The 20,886-nt window shown below is 38.7% G+C and overlaps 1 protein-coding gene across 1 annotated transcript; it reads right to left on the bottom strand.

The window, feature by feature from the left end:
• Positions 1-2,090: 2,090 nt before the first annotated feature.
• Positions 2,091-20,682, bottom strand: LOC104350771 (solute carrier organic anion transporter family member 1C1-like). Its single transcript, XM_009956693.2, has 14 exons — positions 20,548-20,682; positions 19,491-19,632; positions 19,247-19,379; positions 18,334-18,464; positions 17,988-18,134; positions 14,003-14,101; positions 12,960-13,196; positions 11,630-11,794; positions 10,069-10,264; positions 7,566-7,731; positions 5,873-6,054; positions 4,362-4,426; positions 3,076-3,193; positions 2,091-2,313 (listed from the first exon to the last, which is right to left on the bottom strand). Exons 1-14 carry the CDS (start codon positions 20,656-20,658, stop codon positions 2,091-2,093), a joined length of 2,115 nt encoding a protein of 704 aa, XP_009954995.1. The 5' UTR covers positions 20,659-20,682.
• Positions 20,683-20,886: the final 204 nt, after the last annotated feature.

The following is a 20,886-nucleotide window of genomic DNA, read 5'->3' as shown; positions in this document are numbered from 1 at the left end:
CACAGGAGAGGGCTTAGACTTGCACACAAGAAACAGTGCACATTGAAAACATAGGCAAGTGATACAGCCTTGGAGCTGGGAGTACACTGAGCCAGAGGCTCATTTAATACCACCTGTGGCAGCACTTAGGCTATTATCAATTCGGGACTGTTACGAAGAATGATGTTAAGTCTTATTTGTCACAAAAAGCTCGCTTTACGAAGTTGCATCTGGGGTAAACACCTGGGGTAAACATCATCAGATCTGACCAAAGTCTCATTTCTAGTCTGATGCCAATTATCGATGCACTTTTGATAAAACATTACCTCCTGGGAAAATCAAGCAATATGTGCAAAAGATCTCATCAAAAAACCTGTAATATAAAAAAAAAAAAAAAAAGTACAAAAATAAATACCCGAACAACAGAAGTAAAAGGGAAATTTTGTCAGTATGAGCCACCTGAGTTTATTTGTCTGGCACAGATTAGGAGTGTTTCTAGAACCGCCAATATATTTATTCAATGTTAAAACACTGTTTGCAGAAAGAGAAACACAAACCATGATTTTTCTCTGTGTAAAATTTCTGGGGTTTCTGGAACACGGATTTTTCTTTAATTATTTCCAGACCTAGCTGCAATATTGATATTATCTGTACTAAAGAAGCTTTTATTCCTATTCCCTTATCACACACATTGCTTCTCCGTATCTGCTGGCAGTTTATAATCAGAGCTGTGGTTATAAAAGACAACATCTAAATGTGCTGGTCATTGTCTTTAAGCAATGAAATGTGAACAACTCCACCCCCAAGGCCAGGATATGCAGAACTTCCTTTCACTGAGTACCACATCAACCCTTTTCCCACTCCTGTTCTTGGACTTACATGGGCCAGATGGTAGAAGAAAGGTCAGAAGATCATTTAATATGCAGAGTCACTCTCTTTAGCCCTCTGATCTTCTACTTTCTCAGATAAAGTGTTGTAGATTTTCTTTATATTAGTGACCTGTTATTCTAGATCCCAAGGAAGTTTAAAATTAGGAAAGAAAGCTTGCTGCCTAGTTTTAGGTTTGTGCACAGGACTGCAGGGAGCAGAGAAAAAGGAAGCGAAATGGCTGTGATGACAGAGGCAAAACCTACAGGGATCTTACTAGAAATGTTTGCTCCCATTGCGAAGGTATACCATGAGGGCTATCAATAAAATATCACACTTCAAGTACATTTAGAGATTTTTTTTCCCAGTAATGACTGTTGGAAGCATCCTTTATTAAAGTTTCTCTCTGGACTAGGCTGTTTGTGAATTTGCAAGCTTTCCGTATTATATTTCAAGGCTTACTGGAGGTTCCTTAAACAAGGAAGCAAATCTATATACATGTGGTACAAACGCAGTGGTCGTCAGGATAAAAATTCCCCCCGCCACATGAACATAAAAAAAATCAAAGAAACTTAAACACCTATCACTTTATTGCATCAGTTCACAGTAATTTTACTCAAACCCAATACAGAGATGTGCTGCAAAATTAATGCACCACTTTCTTTTGTTTGCATTCTATTTTGGTTTTTTAATGTGTTCAAGCCAAACCTCAGAGTTGTGCAATTCTTGTTCAGAGGGCACTCACTGACAGCCCTGGGACTCTCACCTAATCATGGGTCATAAGACCCAGTCTGGAACAAACAGCTCTGGTCACAAACCACACAGCAAAGGCCATCAGAGCAACTGGGCAAATATAACTTGGCTGTTTAGAGCTGCAGGACTAAATACAGAGCAAGAGGACTTGAAATAGAGTTGGTGAAAAATGTAAAAGAAGATTATTGTGGATTTCTTCTTTTTAATTTTTCAATCAAAATCAAATTTATGACACTTGAAAAATTTTGGCTAGTCCTACAGTTGGTCTAGAAAGGGACTGAGAGCAAGAGAATGGGAGAGTTCTCCAAAATTTTGTATTGTTTCAGATGAGAAGAGGAAGAGGATTAGGTAAAGCAAATTAAAAGTCAATGTTTCAAAGATATTTTTTGAACCTCCAAAATGTAACCTAGCTGTTAAAGTCAGTAATTAGACTCCTGTTGTGCTTAGAAAAACTGAAGCATAGCCAGTTATGAAAAAACCTTTTTTCGTTTTTACATAGAAGTTTCCTCACTCTCCTCTGAGGTTCTTGCACCAGGAAGAATTTCTCTTTTGTTGGCAGTAGCTGGTTCTTTGCTGGTTGATCTTTCTGTATTTTTGATATCTGTCACCTCTTTGCCATCTGGTTTGAAGCGTTTCGTTATTAAAACAGAGAGCACTACGTATAAGAGACAGCATCCTGCCCGTAGTCCTGCAATGAGGCCAAGATAGACATTTCTAGGAAAAAAAAATAGAAAAAATATGTTTGTATTAATAAAGCTTACCAGTTCTGAGTGGAACCAAGAAAGATATCAAACACAACTTGGTAAAACCACCTATTCTCAGACAGGTATTGCTCCACATTTTGAGAAATAAGACAGAAAGCAATAAATCTAATGATATTCAGCCCCAAGCAGGTTCTAAGCAGGTCCTATACTGCTAGCAGAAGCACCTTCTGGATGAAGAGTACTTGATTCAGCAGATTATTTTTTAGGGCTGGGACAGGAGGAGCTGCACCAGCTGGGGCTTTTTGCCTTCCCCCAGCCCCTCGCTGGCAGCACTCGGTGCTCCTGGCCACAGCTCTCCATGCAGTCATTTGGGTCCCCTCTCCAAGCGGATTTTGTGAGGTGTCTTATATATTAGGAAGAAGAAAAATAAGGGATGAGGAAGAGCATCTTCAGTGCTACACTTACTCCACGTCTTTTCAGTCTCCCACAAAGCCAAAGCGTCACAGAGTTATTCAGTGCACTAAGGTTTCAATAAAGGAACACATTCTGGTGATGTAAAGCAGTATACTGCAGTGTCATATGTCAGTTTGAATCAAAATTATTTGGCTTATTTGATCTATTAAGGCCTAGTCAAAATAAGAAGATTTTGTTGTCTTGGTATCCTAACCAGTCTATTGACAATTGACATGGGAAAAATATACTTTCGTCCTTGGTGCTCAAAGCTGCCTCAGAAGCCAAATTCCCAAACCCCTTACCGAAGATTTCAGCTTACCTGAATGCTTTCGTGTCATATACTCGGCAAGATCCAGATCCACCACAGTCTTTTGTCCCCCATTTCAAGCAAGTCTCATCTATCAAGGCACCAAAATAAATAGGGGCTGGGAGTCCTCCTGCAAAGAAAATTCTTATTACATGATCTCAGACATGAAGATCTCAGCATTTAACATCATGGTAAAGAAATGAAGAAATTAAAGGTTTCTGAATTATGGTTGCATAAAATGGGACTAAACATCCATCTCAAGCTTTGACATTCCAAGATTTGTGAAAATACTTAAGTACCTAAAGGGAGTTGAAAGGATGGAAGATTATAACATTATTATATTCAGCAAGGGAAATGTTAGTAATTCTACTTTAATGGCACTTTTATTAGAATTATACCTTCTGTTCTTTAAAGAAATAATATAAACAACATTTCTTTTTCAGTCCCCGGCATGGAATTATGTGCCATGATATTAATATTCAAGTATATAAATGTATCTGTTCAGGTATTACACAACAGTTTGCCATTAAAAATGGTTAGTTGAGTGCAAAGGGCTGAAATAAAGCACTTAATCAAAACCAAGTAGGTAATAAGTGTATTACTTATGTAGTACTGAAAGAAAGCCTTTTTGACAGTCATAATGATGCTTTAACATAACCAATAAGCTACTTCAGGGATAATGTGCAGTTTTGTGAAGAAAACTATTTCATAAAAGCACAGGATTGGTTCTCTGCAGCATTCAGCTAAAATATGGAGATTAGGAGAGAGATCCGATGACTACTTGGGCTTATCTGCATGGGGAAGATTTCAAAAATCAGCAAACAACTGAAGATAAGGCAAGGTTTGATAGAGGCAGGGCAGACTATACGTCTGAAGAGTTGAAAATTATTTATTGCAAATAAACACAAGAAGGAAAATAATAGGCAGAGTACACGGTAGCTTTAAGTGAAAAATCATCAGCAAAAGGAAGCATGGGTGTTAAGGATATCCAGATTGATCAAGCTCAGGTAGTTTTGTCCGTGAATCAAAAATACCCCCACAACTACAATGAAATTTCCTTCCTTTGCCTGATTCCTTTGCTGCATAGGAAAAATTCTGAAGAGATAATCATAACATGTAATTACATACCGGGAAACATGTAGCAAGCTCCTCTAAACCTTTTGAAATGCACAGTCTGCTTACAAAGAAAAATTTTGGAAAATTTCTTTTGTTCTCATCTGGAGCAGGGACATTACACTGACAAGCTTTGATTTATCTCTGACTACGTACTTGAATCCCACAAAGAAATGAAGTTTTACCTAGTACTCTGCCACCTAAAGTTTCAATCCCAACAGCAAAGGATTTCAGGTCTGGTGAAACAGATCTAGAAAGGAAACAAAAATATTACAATGTTTTGGGGAACAATAGAATAATGTAGCTATAGTCACATTATGAACACCTGCACGTGCCCCATTACAAGAGTTCTGTGGCTTACCTAGCATAGCTTACTCAAACCCTAGTTGAAAATATTCCCCAAAGTTGAAGGTCAGATGTAGAACCTCCTTCCATTGACTTTAGTGGATGAACTCTCATTGAAATAACTGGGAGAATCTACAGAAACTGATCTTGAACCCAAGGAGAACAGATTGTAAATACTTTTGGGAGAGGATGCACAGGAAAATTAAAATGAACCAGCTCAAAGTAGGCAGTTCATGTCCATAAGTTGAGCTCCAAGAAGCTGCCTTGCTTTAAGGGGCTGTATTGAACAGTGGTGAACAGAGGGATCAAGGGTGTGTACTCTTTGCTAGCTACATGCAGGTAAAACCCACCTCTGCCTCTAGCATCTTACAGAGAGACGGACAGCAAACGTGAGTTACCTGGCTACAAAAGCACCTCATTCCTACCAGTGGAGAAATAGCCTGTGCCCATTGGACAAGCTGGAAGCATTGACAAAAAGCAGAGGGGAGTACTGAGCTGGCACAGGGGCAGGAGGGAGAGTTGCTTTGGCCAGCCTGTTTCCTGAACTGGAGTTTATACATCAGTACATAGTCTCTTCAGCATTAACATGAAAGGCTTTTCATTATACACATTAGTGTTCTGAAAACTGCCTAGCAAAGTTAACCCTGTCCATAATCCAGCCACGCAGTAAGAACAGCTGCACTTAGAAATATGGCAGAAGAATTAGCAGCTTAGCCAACAGAGTTATCTAGTCATGTGCACTGACTGCTGAAGATTGCAATTCACCCACGAGCGCGAGAGGAAAGAATCTTCCATGAAAAAGGCACAGAGTATTATCTTTTCTTCTGAGTGTAAAATAGCAGCCCTGCTTTACAACTGAAGGAAAAAAAATAAATATTGCTGCTGACATAGTTCTGTTTATACTAGCTTGACAAAAAATGGGAGCATCAGATTTCTCACAACACAAAAAACATTGTGAGGCAACAAGGCTGAACAAAGGTGTATGTTTTTCTCCTGATTAATGTGAACAGCATAGTCACCTTGGATATGGCTTAGCACCGCATCTTATTTCAAGTTCATTGCTCTGTTAAAAACATCCCTGTCATTGGAAGTGAAAACTAATGTTCAGGATCAACATAAGTCCCACCCATTTAATCACCAAAGTATCTACTCGGCTTTACATTGGAATTAAATTGGTGGACAGGCGTTCTGCTCTGCCTTTGAAAAGAGCTGGATTTCAGAGTACAGGCAAAGATTCAGGGCCCCAGTTTGATCAGCACTCCATTCGTCGCAATAGGAATGAAATAACAGATATCATATTCTCTCTCTCTCTCCCCAGGCTTTATGGTCAAGGTAAGGTAAAGTATTTCACCTAAACATAATCATGTACGTAGGAGTGCCTCCTAAGGCTAAAATAAATGCACATGCACTCTGTAATGCTAAGAAATAGGGAAATGCTTTGGTACAGCTTTCTCTTTGGCATTGTCCCAAAACTGCAGAGGAATTGACAAGCCCATGCCCTTGTCCTTCCACACAGCTGCAATTGTGAAACACCTGAAAGGAGAAGATGAGAAGATTTTATTTAATCAGAATTCAGTGGCACAAAGCTATTTTAGTAGCTAGATTTTTCACTCCCCATAACAGGCAGCCTGTTGTTTACACTGAAAGAACCTGTCTAATCATCTTTGCAGACTGATGGCCAAGTTCATTGGCATGCGCCAGCCACTCTGAGCTGCTCCAGAGATACAAAGCAACTGTGACTCTAGTTTCAGCCATGCCACTGCTAGGACAGAAGGTGCTCTGTCTATGCTTAAAATGGGTCAAAGCTCTAAAATTTAGATGTGATCTGCTATCCAACCATTCAGCTCAGGAATCCTATCAAGCAGATCAGTAACAACAAAAATATAGATGTGGACCCAACAATGCAATTATGCATATCTATCGTTATGTATTTAAAACAGCATTTTGTGCTGGATTGAGAGTGGGTTGTTTCATAGCCTTTGAAGTTAGCAGGAGATATATGTTTGAAAGCAAATTTCCCTGAAGTTAAGCAAGAGAATATTGCTGGGATATGGATATAAGCCTGAAAATATTGCTCGTCTTTTTCAGTATTGTTACATTAAGACAACTCTGCTTCTGCATTTTTAATGGTCTTGCCAAGGTAGGATTGTTTGAGGTCCTAGAAACCGCTTTGCTGCTGATATACTGAACAAAATGGCCAGCTGTACACTTATGGGACCACTTGGCTGTACAATTTAGTGTTATGACTTGCTTTCCTGAGCTATGGCAGCTCAGGAAAGCAGGCAATTCCAATATGATCTGCAACAGTTTGTGAAACCAGCACTCACAATTTTATACAGTTCTGCTGCACATGAGTTGACACCACAGGATTTTACTACTTTACTAGTAAAGGTCTTCTAGAGCAAATCCCTCTTAGCTGTGTTGTAACTACACAGTAAGAGATCTACTGAGAAACTTAAAGCCAAATTTATGGTCATCTTGCTGAGTAGAAAATGAGTTTTTAAAAATTGAAATAAGAGCATTCAAGAAATGCAAGTTCAGTCAATGCTATTCTGCCTTTCCTAAATAGCTCGCTTATCTCACCCCAATTTTTTAAAACCTTCCCTGCAACCTTGCACTCACTCAGTTTCTACAAGGTTAAACTATACAGAATGGACATTTGTATCTCCAGGATTTCTTAATCACAAAGCCAAAAAATTGATGGAGAAATCTAGCTGTATCTATAATCATAGAATCATAGAGTAGTTTGGGTTGGAAGGGACATTTAAAGACCATCTAGACCACCCCCTCCCTGCAGTGATCAGGGACATCCTCAACTAGATCAGGTTGCTCAGAGCCCCGTCCAACCTGACCTTGAATGTTTCCGGGGATGGGGCATCTACCACCTCTCTGAAGAACTTGTTCCAGTGTTGCACCACCCTCATTGTAAAAAAATTCTTCCTTATATCTAGTCTGAGTCTACCCTCTTTTAGTTTAAAACCCTTACTACTTGTCCTGTTACAACAGACCTTACTAAATAATCATCTATCCACCTATGTATTTACCATATTCTTTCCCATCCCCGTTGACGATTTACATCCCGCAAAGCAGGCTGTCATGTAAGTGATCCCATCATCCCCACATACAGGGTCCCACTGATCCAGCTTGCAGCTGCAGTCAACATTGCAACTGGCCATTAAGCTGTTTTTGGGGGAGGAAAGATGCTTTAATCTGGAAAAAAACAGGAAGAAATAAATATTTAGACAAATTATATAGTCAAACAAAATATCAGGGAGTAGGCAGGAAAAACATGGAGAAAGTGAAGTAATCAACATGGACAGATATGGACTGTGAAGTTGTCATATGGAGACTAAGCTAATTTCAACTAAACCAAAGCTCTCTTGAGATTTTTCATCAAGCATTAACATTTTTATGGATTGTTGCTGTAAAGGCCTGGAACTTGCAAACTAGGTATCCTTGGCTGGGAGGGAATATTTGGTATTACTTTTTCATTTGAAAGCTCAACCCAAGGAAAAGAAAAATCATACCTAGGATCTCTTACCACCTGTAGACTGGCCATGCTTTTCCTTAGCAGTAGATATCATACCATATCTAGGTGCTAGAAGTGGTGATATAAAAATACTTAAAACTACAGCAGCAAGATGTCCTTGACACTTTTTTCACTGGATCAGAGTGGGTTAGTGGCAATGAAAGTTGCATGACTCTGAGTGAGAAATGCTCGTTCTGTCTCAGCTCTGACTCTATTCAGCAGCAGCAGCAGCCCTGCACCTAGGACAGGCTTGAGTCCCATTTCTTATCAGATCTCTTTTCTTGTTGCATATTACCATGGACTTTCATAGCTTCTACTTTTGCCAATATTTCTATAAGAAACCTCAAAATCAGGCCCCAAGGATTTAAACTAAGTGTATGACAACTAGAATTGAGAATTTAAAAAGTGGCCAACAACTCTGAGGACATAGTAGCAGAGCTCAATTTTCAGAAAATGTTAGGAGTGCACCATCTACAAATCACTGCCACTTTGAAGTCATTTACAATATAAACAAAAATGTGTTCAAAATTTGTCTTTTCCTCCTCCCTACCCCTCAATTAAAAACATACCTCAAGGCAGATACATTTCTCCTAAATATTTTAGAAGGGAAAATATCTGGGGAGGTTAGCCCTCATTAGTCTGCTGCTCATCCTCAAACTACAAATTGTTAAATGGGCAAAACAATATGTGAGTCACTTAACCAGAACAATCCTAGCACATGCTAAATGCTCCAGTCTCAATTCTCCCAGAGAAGATGTAATTTCTCTTTCAGTATTTGCTGTCTTGAAATTTCTGCTTATTTTTAATTGACTCTACAATATCAGATGTTGCCCTCAACCAGAGTTATTTCCACTGCGCAAGCTTCTGACATCTTTTATGTAACAAACCTCAGAGTTGAACTGGGTGTCAGGTTTGCCAAGACAACTTAGATATTTTCCTGAACACAGGCTTAGTTTAAAAACAACAGGACTGATTTTCTGTCTGAATTAAAAATCTAGCAAGCCCTGCTGGATTCAGTTTAATCCTTCAAAATCCCTTGAAATTTGTTGGACCGGACTGAGCTAAATTTAAACAGTGGGCAATTGTGGCAGGATGCTAGAGTCAGCAAAATGTTCTCAAGAAAGCATGACCATGGTCATGGTAAGGGAGGGAGAGTTGTCTGTTGGGCAGCATACACTCCTTACATGACCACTTTGTACTTCCCAGCTGAGAAAAGGAACGCAGGCAGGTCAGTGGCTCCAGGTACCAAGGGAGGCTGGTAACGCCCCGTGCAGGTTGAAAACTACTGATCTAGATGATGGTCCCTTCTAGAGGCAAAGCCATTGTGGGTATATGGGGAAGACACGTTCAAAACTTCTTTTACATCCTACTCCCTGCATGGTAGGAGGAGACCAGCTTTAAATTACAGCTTTGAAATAGAATATAAAAATCTAATTCGCTTGTGATAAATTTCATCTTAATTAGCAATTTGCCAGAGTACAGAGGTATATTGTCAATATCCAGCAATAAACATTTTAGAAATACAAATTTCCGGTTTCAGTGAAATTTGAAAAACAAAATCAGGATATTCTGCTCATTCCCAACACTAGGCATCATTTCAGCCTCACAAGTCTATCCCACAACCTAGGATTTTCTTGTGTGAATCACCACCAAGGGAGCAGTACAATGATATAATCACAGTAGCTCCTCTGTAGTTGAGACCACACTGATTGACACTAGCAGATGACCTAATACAGGTGAATTTCCACAAAAATTTATTGTCTTTAAACAGACACTTTTTTTTTTTTTAAAGCAAAAGGATATAGTAATATGCTACAGTAAATCAACAGAGAAGACATTTCAGAACTCATCCAAATTCATATCAAAATGTTTCCTAGACATTGTAGCCCAGATGAGATTACAAACCCAGATTAGTTTGTGAGAGTACAGGACTACAGGTACATGCACCGTCTTCTGCACAGGGCAGGAAGCAACCATGACAAATGACATGATCGATGCAAATACAAGAGGATACAAACCCGGAGTAGGGTGCTGTCAAACCAGCCACCTGGAGCACCTCGCAACTGCATGTAAAGTACAAGAGGTTTAACAAGTACGCTACTATAAAGGTGATGCATGCAAACTTCGCCATTTCAGTTATGTGAAGTTTGAATTTCTTGATCAGAAAGCCTCCTAGAAACATCCCCAGGATTGTGATGGGTAAAAGTATCACACCTGCAAATAGAAGGTAATAAAAATGTTACCTGCTGTCACTTGCATCGAACATTTTAGAATAAATATCTGGTTCTAGTAGTTTCCAAAATATCAGATAATGACCTGGTTTTGGACTGATCCCTTGAGGTTTCAAGGCTTTTTATTACCTTTAAGTAATTTTGCTTACTTTCTCATTTTCTTTCAAGTCATGTTATGACTTTAAAAAATTTAGTTCTGCAATATTCCCTGCCTTTTTACTATACCTTTGTTTGTATGTACAGTGATACAATAAAACTTGTACAGGTGCCTGTTAGAAACTGAAGTAAATGAGATAAATGTCTTAGATCATGGGCACTTCTTCATCTAAAATAAAACTTCAGATTTTCTGAAAGTTACCAAAAAAAAAATAATCTCCAAACCAGAAACTGAAAGGAATCAGCATCTGGGTTTGCATTGGATTCCATTTTGCTCTGAAAGTGAATCATGGAAAGATTTGCATTTAGATTTAATCTGTTCAGCATTTCGCAAACTCCAGCCCTGATATTTGCATGCTAGATAGAGAGCTTTTACAAGGTTTTATTGTGAGCGGTTTGCCTTTCTCTGTGTCTTTTTTTGTTCGGTTCAGGGTTTTGGTCATGTTTTTGTAAAACTTTCCGTGCATCCAAAAATAAGATGGGAAAAAGAAAGTTCTTTCCATATTTATACCTGAACCACACCAAAGCACCTTCAGATTAAAGTAATGGAATATCGATTCTTCAATGACCTCAAACACCCTGGTTTTCTTGCCAGGTTATGAGACAATATTAATCGCTGTAAGATTAATACAATATCAGTATTTTCTTTTTGTAGAACATTACAAAGAACTTATTTTTGAGGGAACTGGCAAATAGAAAAAGAGCTTTGAGCTGAATGAGATTACTCAAAATTTTATATTTTGCTTTCTTACTGCTTATAAAATTTGTATCATTGTACTCAAAATGGAAGAACATTTATACTGAGTCGTTATTCAGAAAAGAAAAATGATACATTCATTAGACATTTCCTAAATTTTTTTTTCTTTTATTTGTCACTTAGTTGCAGTTTACATGTGGGGTTTTTTTTTTTTCACAAAAGCAGACACATTCATAACCGAAATCTCACTCTGAAAAAAACTCCAGCCAAAAATAATCTACCCAGTTCTAAGAAACCTCTAGCTCTCTGAATAAGGAACACCATGAAAATTAACACTAAAATGGACATCCATTTTCAAAATATGGTAGGAAAATCAGAAAAACACTACTTTTTTTAAAAAAAATCAAAAAAAGTTCACAGAAGCTCCTCCTAAAAAGGAAGGCAAAATAACAAAGAAAAGCTTCCTTTTTATTTAAAAGGAGGACAGGTACCTACCGATTAGAAAGATGGCTCTTGCCACTGATACGTTAAATTGCTGCTCCATAAACTTTGTCTCATAGGTTATCAACCCAACAAGAGAATTGTACTGCAGAATAGTGAGGAAGATGAACACCAGGAAAACTGGATTTCCAAACAGCTTCTTCAGAGCTGGGAAGAAATCTGCAATGGAGAGGTATATGCTGTACACCCTGCTAAACACAGAGAAGAGTTGTTTTGACATCCTTTAGATAATAAAACTGAGTTTGATTTAATTACTGGCTGTATTGCAGGTTATAATACCTTTGCCTATCAAAACATACGCTCGCTCAAGTGAGAGTTTTCCTCATTGCCAACACATGACTCACAGAAGCAGCAAGGCTGAATGGCACAGTGGGTTAATCTAGTTCATCCTAGATTATCTTGTGTGACACAGGACTATTCATCAAAGGCACTAAGGTTTGCAACATTGATTCTCAATGCCTGTACAGGAGAGGATCCTTAGAGGAGCATTAAGACTCTCTATGATGTACCAAGTGAAAAGTTTGGTGCCTAAAGCAGGAGCCTTCACAAACCACATGAGATCCCCACGAGTCATATTCAGAGAAAGGCGCACATGACCCAGCAAAAGGCTGCAACCTTTCTAAGACCCTTGGTTAGAGTATCTAAGTCCATTAAATTAAAAAGAAGACAAAAACCTGCATTTAGCTTGTAGTCTGGCTGTTGGAACACTTCCCTAAAGCATGAGAGTTGAAAACACATCTGCTATAGCTACTAAGGAGTGCACATGCATACATACATACGAATAAAATCCTTGTGGTAGTCCAGCAATGGGTAATTGGGTCTGATAATTGCCTATACGAGGTTAATAGCTCTAATAGCTCATCACTGAGGTCTTACACAGGAGCTATGAATACAGTGAAATCCCTCTAACAGTTAATGTAGTACATAGCCCCATGTTTCCCTCCCATATGTTGGCCTCAGTGAAACAGTAACCCACCAGCTGTGGATTGGTCATTAATGAGGGATGGGATGTTTTCCTCCCTCTTCCTTCATAATCATAGGATTATAGCTGTAATACATCATGTAAGAACTACCATGTTGAACTGAGAATCTCTGACGCTCAAAGCAACAGTATGAGCTTTTTCTAGCTGTCTGACATAACGAGAGGACTGAAACACACCGTTAGCATGTAATTATAATACTATAAATTAAAGAGAGCATTTTTGCCCATTATTTGCACTGCAGAAAAGTGCACTTCTCTGAGGGTTGTGCAAATCCATGCTCAGCTCAGAATGAGCCCATAAGAGAGAATTCACATGCAAAATCCTGGGCAATAATCTTTCACCTTTTACTGCCTCTGAGAACTTTAACTGTGGGTGAGCTGGTGGGTTTATTTTACAGTGATCTCCTTGAACAGGAAAATGACCACTCTTCAGGTTTTCATTCTCTCCTTCTTTTGGTAAGGAGTAAGGCAAAAACCAGAAAGGCAATGAAGCAATGAAGTTGACTGCTCCACAGATAAGCAATCCAAGCCACCAGGCACCAACCCAACGGGTATCCTTAGGATTTATGCTGATGGCATCTATAAAATACAGAAAGGCAGGAAACTATGTTAAATATCATGCAGAACAGTTAAACTTACTATAGGTATCCTTATATATATTATTTAAAGACCAGAACAGAAACAATTTATGTTTCATATGAAGAACTGAAATGCAGCTTGTATCAAATCTATCTCATGTAGTCAAAAATAGATGTCTCCATTTAGACCCATGATGGCATTTCCTGGCCACAATCTTCCAAAACTTTCTGTGGGAATGACAGCAAGAGGGCCCTTCACTACCCAAAATGAACTTCCCTTTCTCAATTTCCCACTGTCCCCTCCTTCCTCCATCCCCAAACTCAACAGTTTTTCCTTGAAGTTCCTCAAATTTTCCCTAGGATTAGAGACTTGAAAGTGATTTGAACAATGAAATGAGTTTTCATATGAATCTTTGCTACATACTTTTAAAATAAAAGAAGGCAATTTTTGCCAAGTGTTGAAAGTGTTCATGAGCAAAGGCCTTTCATTGTTCCCTCACCATGGGGCTGTCCTTTCATTTGCTCATTTGTTCTCAGCTGCCCAGTGAGGGTGTAACAAGTGCGTACACAAACGTAAAAAGGTGCAAAAATTTTCTGCAGTGGGGGTAGAGGTCTTGCATCAAAAGATATTCCAGTCACACTATTATGCTGCAGATATTAAAATGTAAATAACACCAGATTTTCAGTAGGAAAAACTGTCTAGACAGTCTCTCTTTTTGGGATAGTGAGCTGGGAAGGTGCTTCTTGGCATGTAGGTTTCTATGTACCACCATCTTCTCAGTTAATGCACTACCCCTGGTGTCTTACCGATATCCACAATGCCAATGTCAACCCAGAGGCTGGCACAGAAAGATCCAAGCAGGAAGCCCAGGGTCGGCCCAAACATGCCCGTGGATCTCACCAGGCCTGTGAGAGAAGGGAGGCAGCACAGGAGAGTGAGCAAAATGCTGCTTGGACAAGAATGCCTTCTTCTCTGAGGGCAAGGAAAAGGGAGAGAAAAGAAGAGACAGAAGAAGGGCACAGGCTGTTAGGAGATGTGTAACAGGAAGCTTCTGAGCAGCAAGAAAATAAGCCGTAAGCTGCCAAAGTGCTAGCTGCAATGTGGAAGCAGGCTCCTTCACCCACACAGGGCTTTGCTGAAGCAAGCACAGTCTTACATGCACACCCGCCTGCGTTTCATTGGCAAGATGGGTGTCTTGGAAGGAATAGGAAGAAAGAGAATAACATGGCAATGATTTTTATCCCTCCTCCTCCCTACTTCTCTCCTCAGATTTTTGTAGTTGCATTGTTCAGCTTATGGTAGTTGAACATACAACTCTAGGCCCATTGGAGGTATCATAAGTCTACCTGCAACTCTATTAACAGCTTTCATGATGTTCTGTGATTGTAGACATCAGGACTTTTCCCTGTACTATGTGTTCAGGTCCCTAGTTTAATTTTAAATAGCAATGTGAGGCGCATATAAGACTTTCTGCAGTTTGGAGTCACATTAGGATGACAGGGACAATGAAAGTGTGTGGACATGTAATTAAATACAGGACCCTGAAAATATTTTCAGTAGGCAACAAGGAGGTATAAGCGTCCCTGTATTTGATCAAAGTTCATTAGACAGAATCTTTGTTGATTCATTCAGCACCAGAAGGAGCAAATCAGCTGTTACGTTAATATGTACTTATGCAGCTGTAAAAAAAAATCAAGAAATCTAGTGATCAAGTAAGGACATTTTTAAAAGCAGCTTTCAGTTTTGCTACTGGCCTCACTGGGGCTTCCATTTTCTGCTCTGTCTCTGCTTACAAAGGAGATAACATGGGATCAGAAGAAGGTGGGATGTGCCTAGAAGCAAATGAATAAGCTGTGAAGGCTAGCAGAAACCTAGGAAGCTAAGACTGCATTTTGCTGACTGGGTATGTAAATACAGCACAATTTGATTTTGGTGACCACTGCTGGCAATCAACATAAAGTTAAAATATCCTCAAAATAATTCAACTATAGATCCTTACATTCCCTTGTCAGTTGTGTTGATCTATTGAAGTTTGGTTCTGAGTGGTGGGTAACAGTTTCAAAAAAAAGTTCAGTGATTTGGATTTCTGAATTCTAGCATGGCACTGCCACTAGGACCTGTTTGAAGTTTCCAAAGGCTTAATTCTATTAGGAAAAAAAGGAATTCTTTACCAAGCGCCTTTCAGTTCTTGCCCACTTTTGACATCATGCTCTGTAAATCCTATTGTGTTGTTCTACTGCAACTCCTGTTGGTTTTGCAGACTCTCTTCTGAATATAGTTATTGCTCATCTTATGATCAAGGACTTCAGTACTAAATTCTTACAACATGATTTAACCACACAATTTTTCATCTTTGCTTCATTGCTCCAATTGCATATTGCTTTCATTTAGTTCTGCATTTTACTTCATCTGAAGATCATTGAAGCAACGGATTCAATAGATACAAGATTATATGCTAGTGTACAACTCAGGGATGAAATTATTCATTCAAAGCCTCTGCTTTGGTGAGAAATCCATGGAAGTGAAGTACTGCTCATTGAATATCTTTAATTGTCTATTATTCCGCTTACATCATAGTCTGATGGCTACTGCCATTAATTAACCATGTTGACATTCAGTTTCAAATACAATCAGAAATTAATTTTTAAAATTGGCTGCTGAAAGCTTATCGGTATAGATGAAATCCTCATATGTATGTCGGCAACTCTTCTATAGGCACCTGAACAGAAGTGAAACATCTGAAGACCATAAAATACCTAAATAAATATGCGCTTAGCGTGGGGGAGTATTTATGAAATAACCTCTCAGTCAGAGCAGTCGGCCTCAAAGGTCACTCCACCAAAGGCACACTAAGAACAAAGCAAACGACTGACATTTTTGTCTCTTGATAAATGCCAATTGCACGTAGACAGTCAGATTATTATACCTTACAGTCATTCTGAGTAGTGACCCTACGCAGAAAAGCTTTTCAGGAATGTATATGGTGTACAGCGCCTTGTACCACCTCAGGACCACATTGATGGCCTTGTAGAACTACATAAATTAAACAGGTTCTGTAAAACTCAGTGTGAAAACTATAGAACTTCCTGGGGAAAAAAAGCTGATTTCCTTTCTCAGAGTTCTACAGAAAAGCTACCACCCTCTACCAAATTCTGTAAGACAGCTTAAACAAAAATGCTGATTTCTTCCTTTTCTGTTCCGTCCTATGGCAACTCTGGTTTTATTGCTGTCAATTATCATTTGCACTACAACTCTGCCAAAAAGATTTTGATGCATTCTATTGACACTTAATAATGTACTCTATTGACAATAAAAAGCTGTCTCAAAATAATCTAAGTTCTTACTCGACCAAACATCTAAGGGCAGGAGAAAAATGAGAGACAAGAAAGTGAAACTTCTTGCTCAGGGTCAAATAATGAGATCAGTTATCAAAATTCATCAGCAAGGCTTGACAGACCTTTTTATTACAGGACCAATTTTTTTTGTGTTTTACAAAAACACTGATTGTAAATTGATTCAGTCAACTAATAAAAAAATCAGGTGTAAAAAAGCATTAAAGTTAGTCAGGAAAAGGAATTTCAGCTCTATGGAAAAGACTATTTCAACATCCTCTTTTTTTGCAAATTGGATCAGTCCATTAAAATGGAATACGAGACCAAAAATTGCTATTCAGTGTATTAAAATGAAATTTTTTAATACTCTATAAACAAAATACTTTATTTCCCTTGCATGACCCAAACAAATTATCATTTTGGTTGAATCCACACTATTTTCTGTGTCTGCTTTATACTTTTAATCTCACTCCCCAAGAGTCCCCAACTCATTGTAAGCTCTCCCAGATCAGATTCTGACAAGAAAAAATTTCAGCTCAACTTTTTAAAATACCTTTAATCAGAAGCTCAGAGGCGATTACAAGTATTTTGGATAACTGCTGAGTGGAACTTTTGTTTTTGTCAGCTCCCTTCACAATACATCCATTTTCTTCAACCTGTAGATTTCCTTATCCCCAAATGAAGACAATGGCAACAGCCTTCTCCTGTAGTTTTACATACTGAGCTCTTTCTATCTTTACGACCAGTTCAAGCAGTTTTGACCTCCCTCAGCCACAAAAACACTCCATGCTATTAAATCAGTTTGGCAATCAATTAATCAGCCCGGGTGTAAGTCTTTCTGTCTTGGGCAATAGACTATCTTCCATCAAAACAACAACAAATTCCTAATTAGAAAGGATTTTTTACAACACCCTGGCAAGGGTTTGTTTTTTCCTTCAGTAACTAGTGACTTTGAAAGGCTTCCATCAAGAAGTGTGCTGCATGTAAAATTCAGAAGGTCATGTAAAAGCTTCTGAAACATGTTTACATCACTGTGATTACGCTACTGATCCTTTCATTAAGGATAATCACTGTGAAAAGTGAAATAGTGAACTGTGAAACAGTGATTAGGAAGAAATTTATCCTCTGAAGCTGTGCTACTGAAGATGATACGCCAGACAAAACAGATATGACTTCTCACTTTGGAGAAACGAGTATTTGATTATGCTTTTTTTCATCACAGAGAAAACTGGCACATGTAGCAGAAGCCAGTTGGAGAAAGCAAAAGGAGCCCCTGGGAAATACCCTTTGAAAATAAACACAAGATCTTTTTTGCTTTGCTTTTTTGTCTCTGTACAACTCAAAATTATCCAGAAAAGAGCAGATAGATAGATAGATTTTTTTTGGTGAGTGTTTGCTTGGCTACAGAAATGTTAAAGAAAAGAATGTTTAGCATAAAAACAACTTATTTGCATATTACCTATGTAAAAAGCTGAGTTTTCTTCTTTAGAAAAATCATCTATATATGACACCCCCAGTGGCATAACTGGTGCTTCCCCAATTCCACGTAAAAGGTTCCCCATCAGCACAAAGAGCCACAGATAGGTATTTGTTGTTTTCTCACATCCTGGAGGCCGTAAACATTTACATTTCTGTGAACATAATTCTGACAATACTTTATTGCAACAGAAAAATAACATAAAAGATGGGGTTTTGCAATCATTATAGGCTGAGTTTGTATATATCATGGTTTCTAATAGGGGTTTTACTGTTTTCCAGTAAAAGAGAGTGTATTAAATAGGGACAGCATCAGAGCTTACGCTTACCGAAATTTTTCACTGCGCTGGGTGTTTCCGTAGTATCTGTGACCGGACGGCCCTCAGACAATGCTGGGGAGCAAGCTGATACACTCGCAGAGGAGTTGTCCACACTAACAGTTATCCTTTCATAATTATAACTGGAAAACAACTATGTAAAATACAACTGACACATGAAAGACTGCTTTGCAGGAAGTGTGTATGAGCCTTGTGTTCATACATATTCTTTCCTGTTACATGCAGGCAAAGCAGAGGGGCAACCCATTTCCAATGCTTCACTTAAAAAAAAAGGTAGGTATCTTCATTCCTTTTTCAAAGCCAAAGAGCAAAACTACTTCCAGGGCTTAAGAGATGGTTCTTTAGACTGAAGGACCAAGGCAGAGTCCATCCACATGTGTCTACATGCAACAGTGCTGATGTTTCTCCACACTGGCACTGGTTTCTTACATATGTAACAGGAGTGTAACAGATTTCTGTGCCAGTTTAAAATTAGCTAGCTAAGGATCTAGTAATAGCCTATCTGTGTCTATAAAGAGCTTAGAATGAATAGCCACCATGCAGAAAAAAAACCTCTTCCATGAAGATCTCATTATAGTTCATTTAAGTATATATAAAAAAGAAGAGTTTTAAAAAAGTATGCATCTATATATATCCATCCAAGGTGAAAAATTCAACTTACTTTATCCCTAACTATGTATAAGTTCTGTAGAAACCTGAGGTTTCTCTCTTACTTACCTGTAGAAAGAGGTAAGCTTCCAGAGAGGAATTCAGAAACTCAATACTAAAAGATCCACTTATTAAAACCTTCCTGTTATCTGGAAGAAACTACTATTGCCAAGCTTTTAACTCAGGTGTAGGATTAAAAAACACTTCATATGGTCAATTTCAACTAGTGCATAACACGAAAATTCTCCATATTTACCGTCCCATTAGGAACTGAGGCATCACTGACAAAAATGCTCCTAAAGACATGATGAGACATCCAACAGCAATTACTTTTGGTCGATGAACTCTTGGTCCAAGGTAGCTCACCAACACCATTACCATTAAGTTACCTGCATCAGCAGGAGAGAGAAACAGTAAGATTACAAAAAGATCATTTTTTTTGTGGGGGAAAAAAGTATTAGGAAGCAGTATTTATCCACTTTCAAAGAAAGTACAGATACCTATCTCAAAGCTGCCGTCAATAATGCCAACAATCGATGACGAGATTTCAAATCTCCTTTCAATTTGACTGGACATGCTTTTCATGTAGCTTCCAGAAAATCCTTTGGCAAAAAAGGAAAAAGCTAGAGCTCCAAGAAATATCTGAAGAGAGAAAACAATTGAGTTTGCAAAGAAATAATTGTTTCTTTATGGCTGGATACCTGAGGAACCTACTCAAGAAACACAAAAATCAAATGCTTTGCTTTCTAATGCTCTGTGAAGATGTTCTTCCTATTGCTTTCATTAAACCAGAGGATTTCACTTTGTCTTTCAGGATGGCCTCCAAACATTATTCTACTGCAAGGAAAAGAAAGTTGACATTGACTATGTGCACCTTCTACTTTTCTACCACATACTGTTTTGGCAGTTTCCTTCCTTAGGAAAAACTTGCAGCATAAAGTTGTTCATTACTGGTACCATTATTATGGCATGTCTTATTACTCCTACTTCTCCTGTTCTAAAAACCACGGATAAAAAGATATAGCTGTAACCACCACTATGACTATAGCACACCTCTAAATGATTCATTAGTAAAGTACGGCCTTAACTGCTGAACACATTTATTGACTTCTATGTGTTTGGAATCACAACCTAGAGTGTTGTTTCCAACACATGTATCATAGAATCACGGAATGGTTTGGGTTGGAAGGGACCTTAAAGATCATCTAGTTCCAACCCCCCTGCCATGGGCAGGGACACCTTCCACAAGACCAGGCTGCTCAAAGCCCCATCCAGCCTGGCCTTGAACACTACCAGGGAGGGGGCAGCTGCAGCTTCTCTGGGCAACCTGTGCCAGTGTCTCACCACCCTCACAGTAAAGAATTTCTTCCTAGTATCTAATCTAAATGTCCCCTCTCTCAGTTTGAAACCATTACCCCTCAACCTGTCACTGCTCTCCCTGATCAAGAGCCCCCTGTAGTGTCAGTGTCATACTGAACTAATTGAATTTTGATAGAACTTCAAACTGTGATTTTCAGTATTCCAGAGAAAATATGTGGTGAGGGCTCCTCTCCATACCTTTAGCTTTGAACAATTATGGCACACACTCTTGGCAGGAACTGTGCTGCCGTCACTGTCCTGGAAAAGTGACTTGTCTTTAAGTTGGCCAGCAGTGTTTGGCCTGTCCATTGTTTTCCTCCTCCAGATCTGATATGTAGGTCTTCCTGTTTGGAAAATATCACTATGATTAACTATTATTTGCATAAGAATAAAGGTTCCAGTGTTTTTCAGACATACTACATGGTGAGACACTACTTGAGATGTCTACACATGGACACCTTTTCTAAGGAAGGATGTTAAAGTCTGTTCAAAGTGTCACTGTAATGACTGGTGTACCTGCTCTGTGAAATCTGTTTT

The sequence above is a fragment of the Leptosomus discolor genome, chromosome 1, assembly GCF_034619465.1.
Source record: "Leptosomus discolor isolate bLepDis1 chromosome 1, bLepDis1.hap2, whole genome shotgun sequence".
Taxonomy (NCBI): domain Eukaryota; kingdom Metazoa; phylum Chordata; class Aves; order Leptosomiformes; family Leptosomidae; genus Leptosomus; species Leptosomus discolor.
Note: the sequence above shows the minus strand (reverse complement) of the source record. Positions and strands in the feature narration are given on the sequence as shown.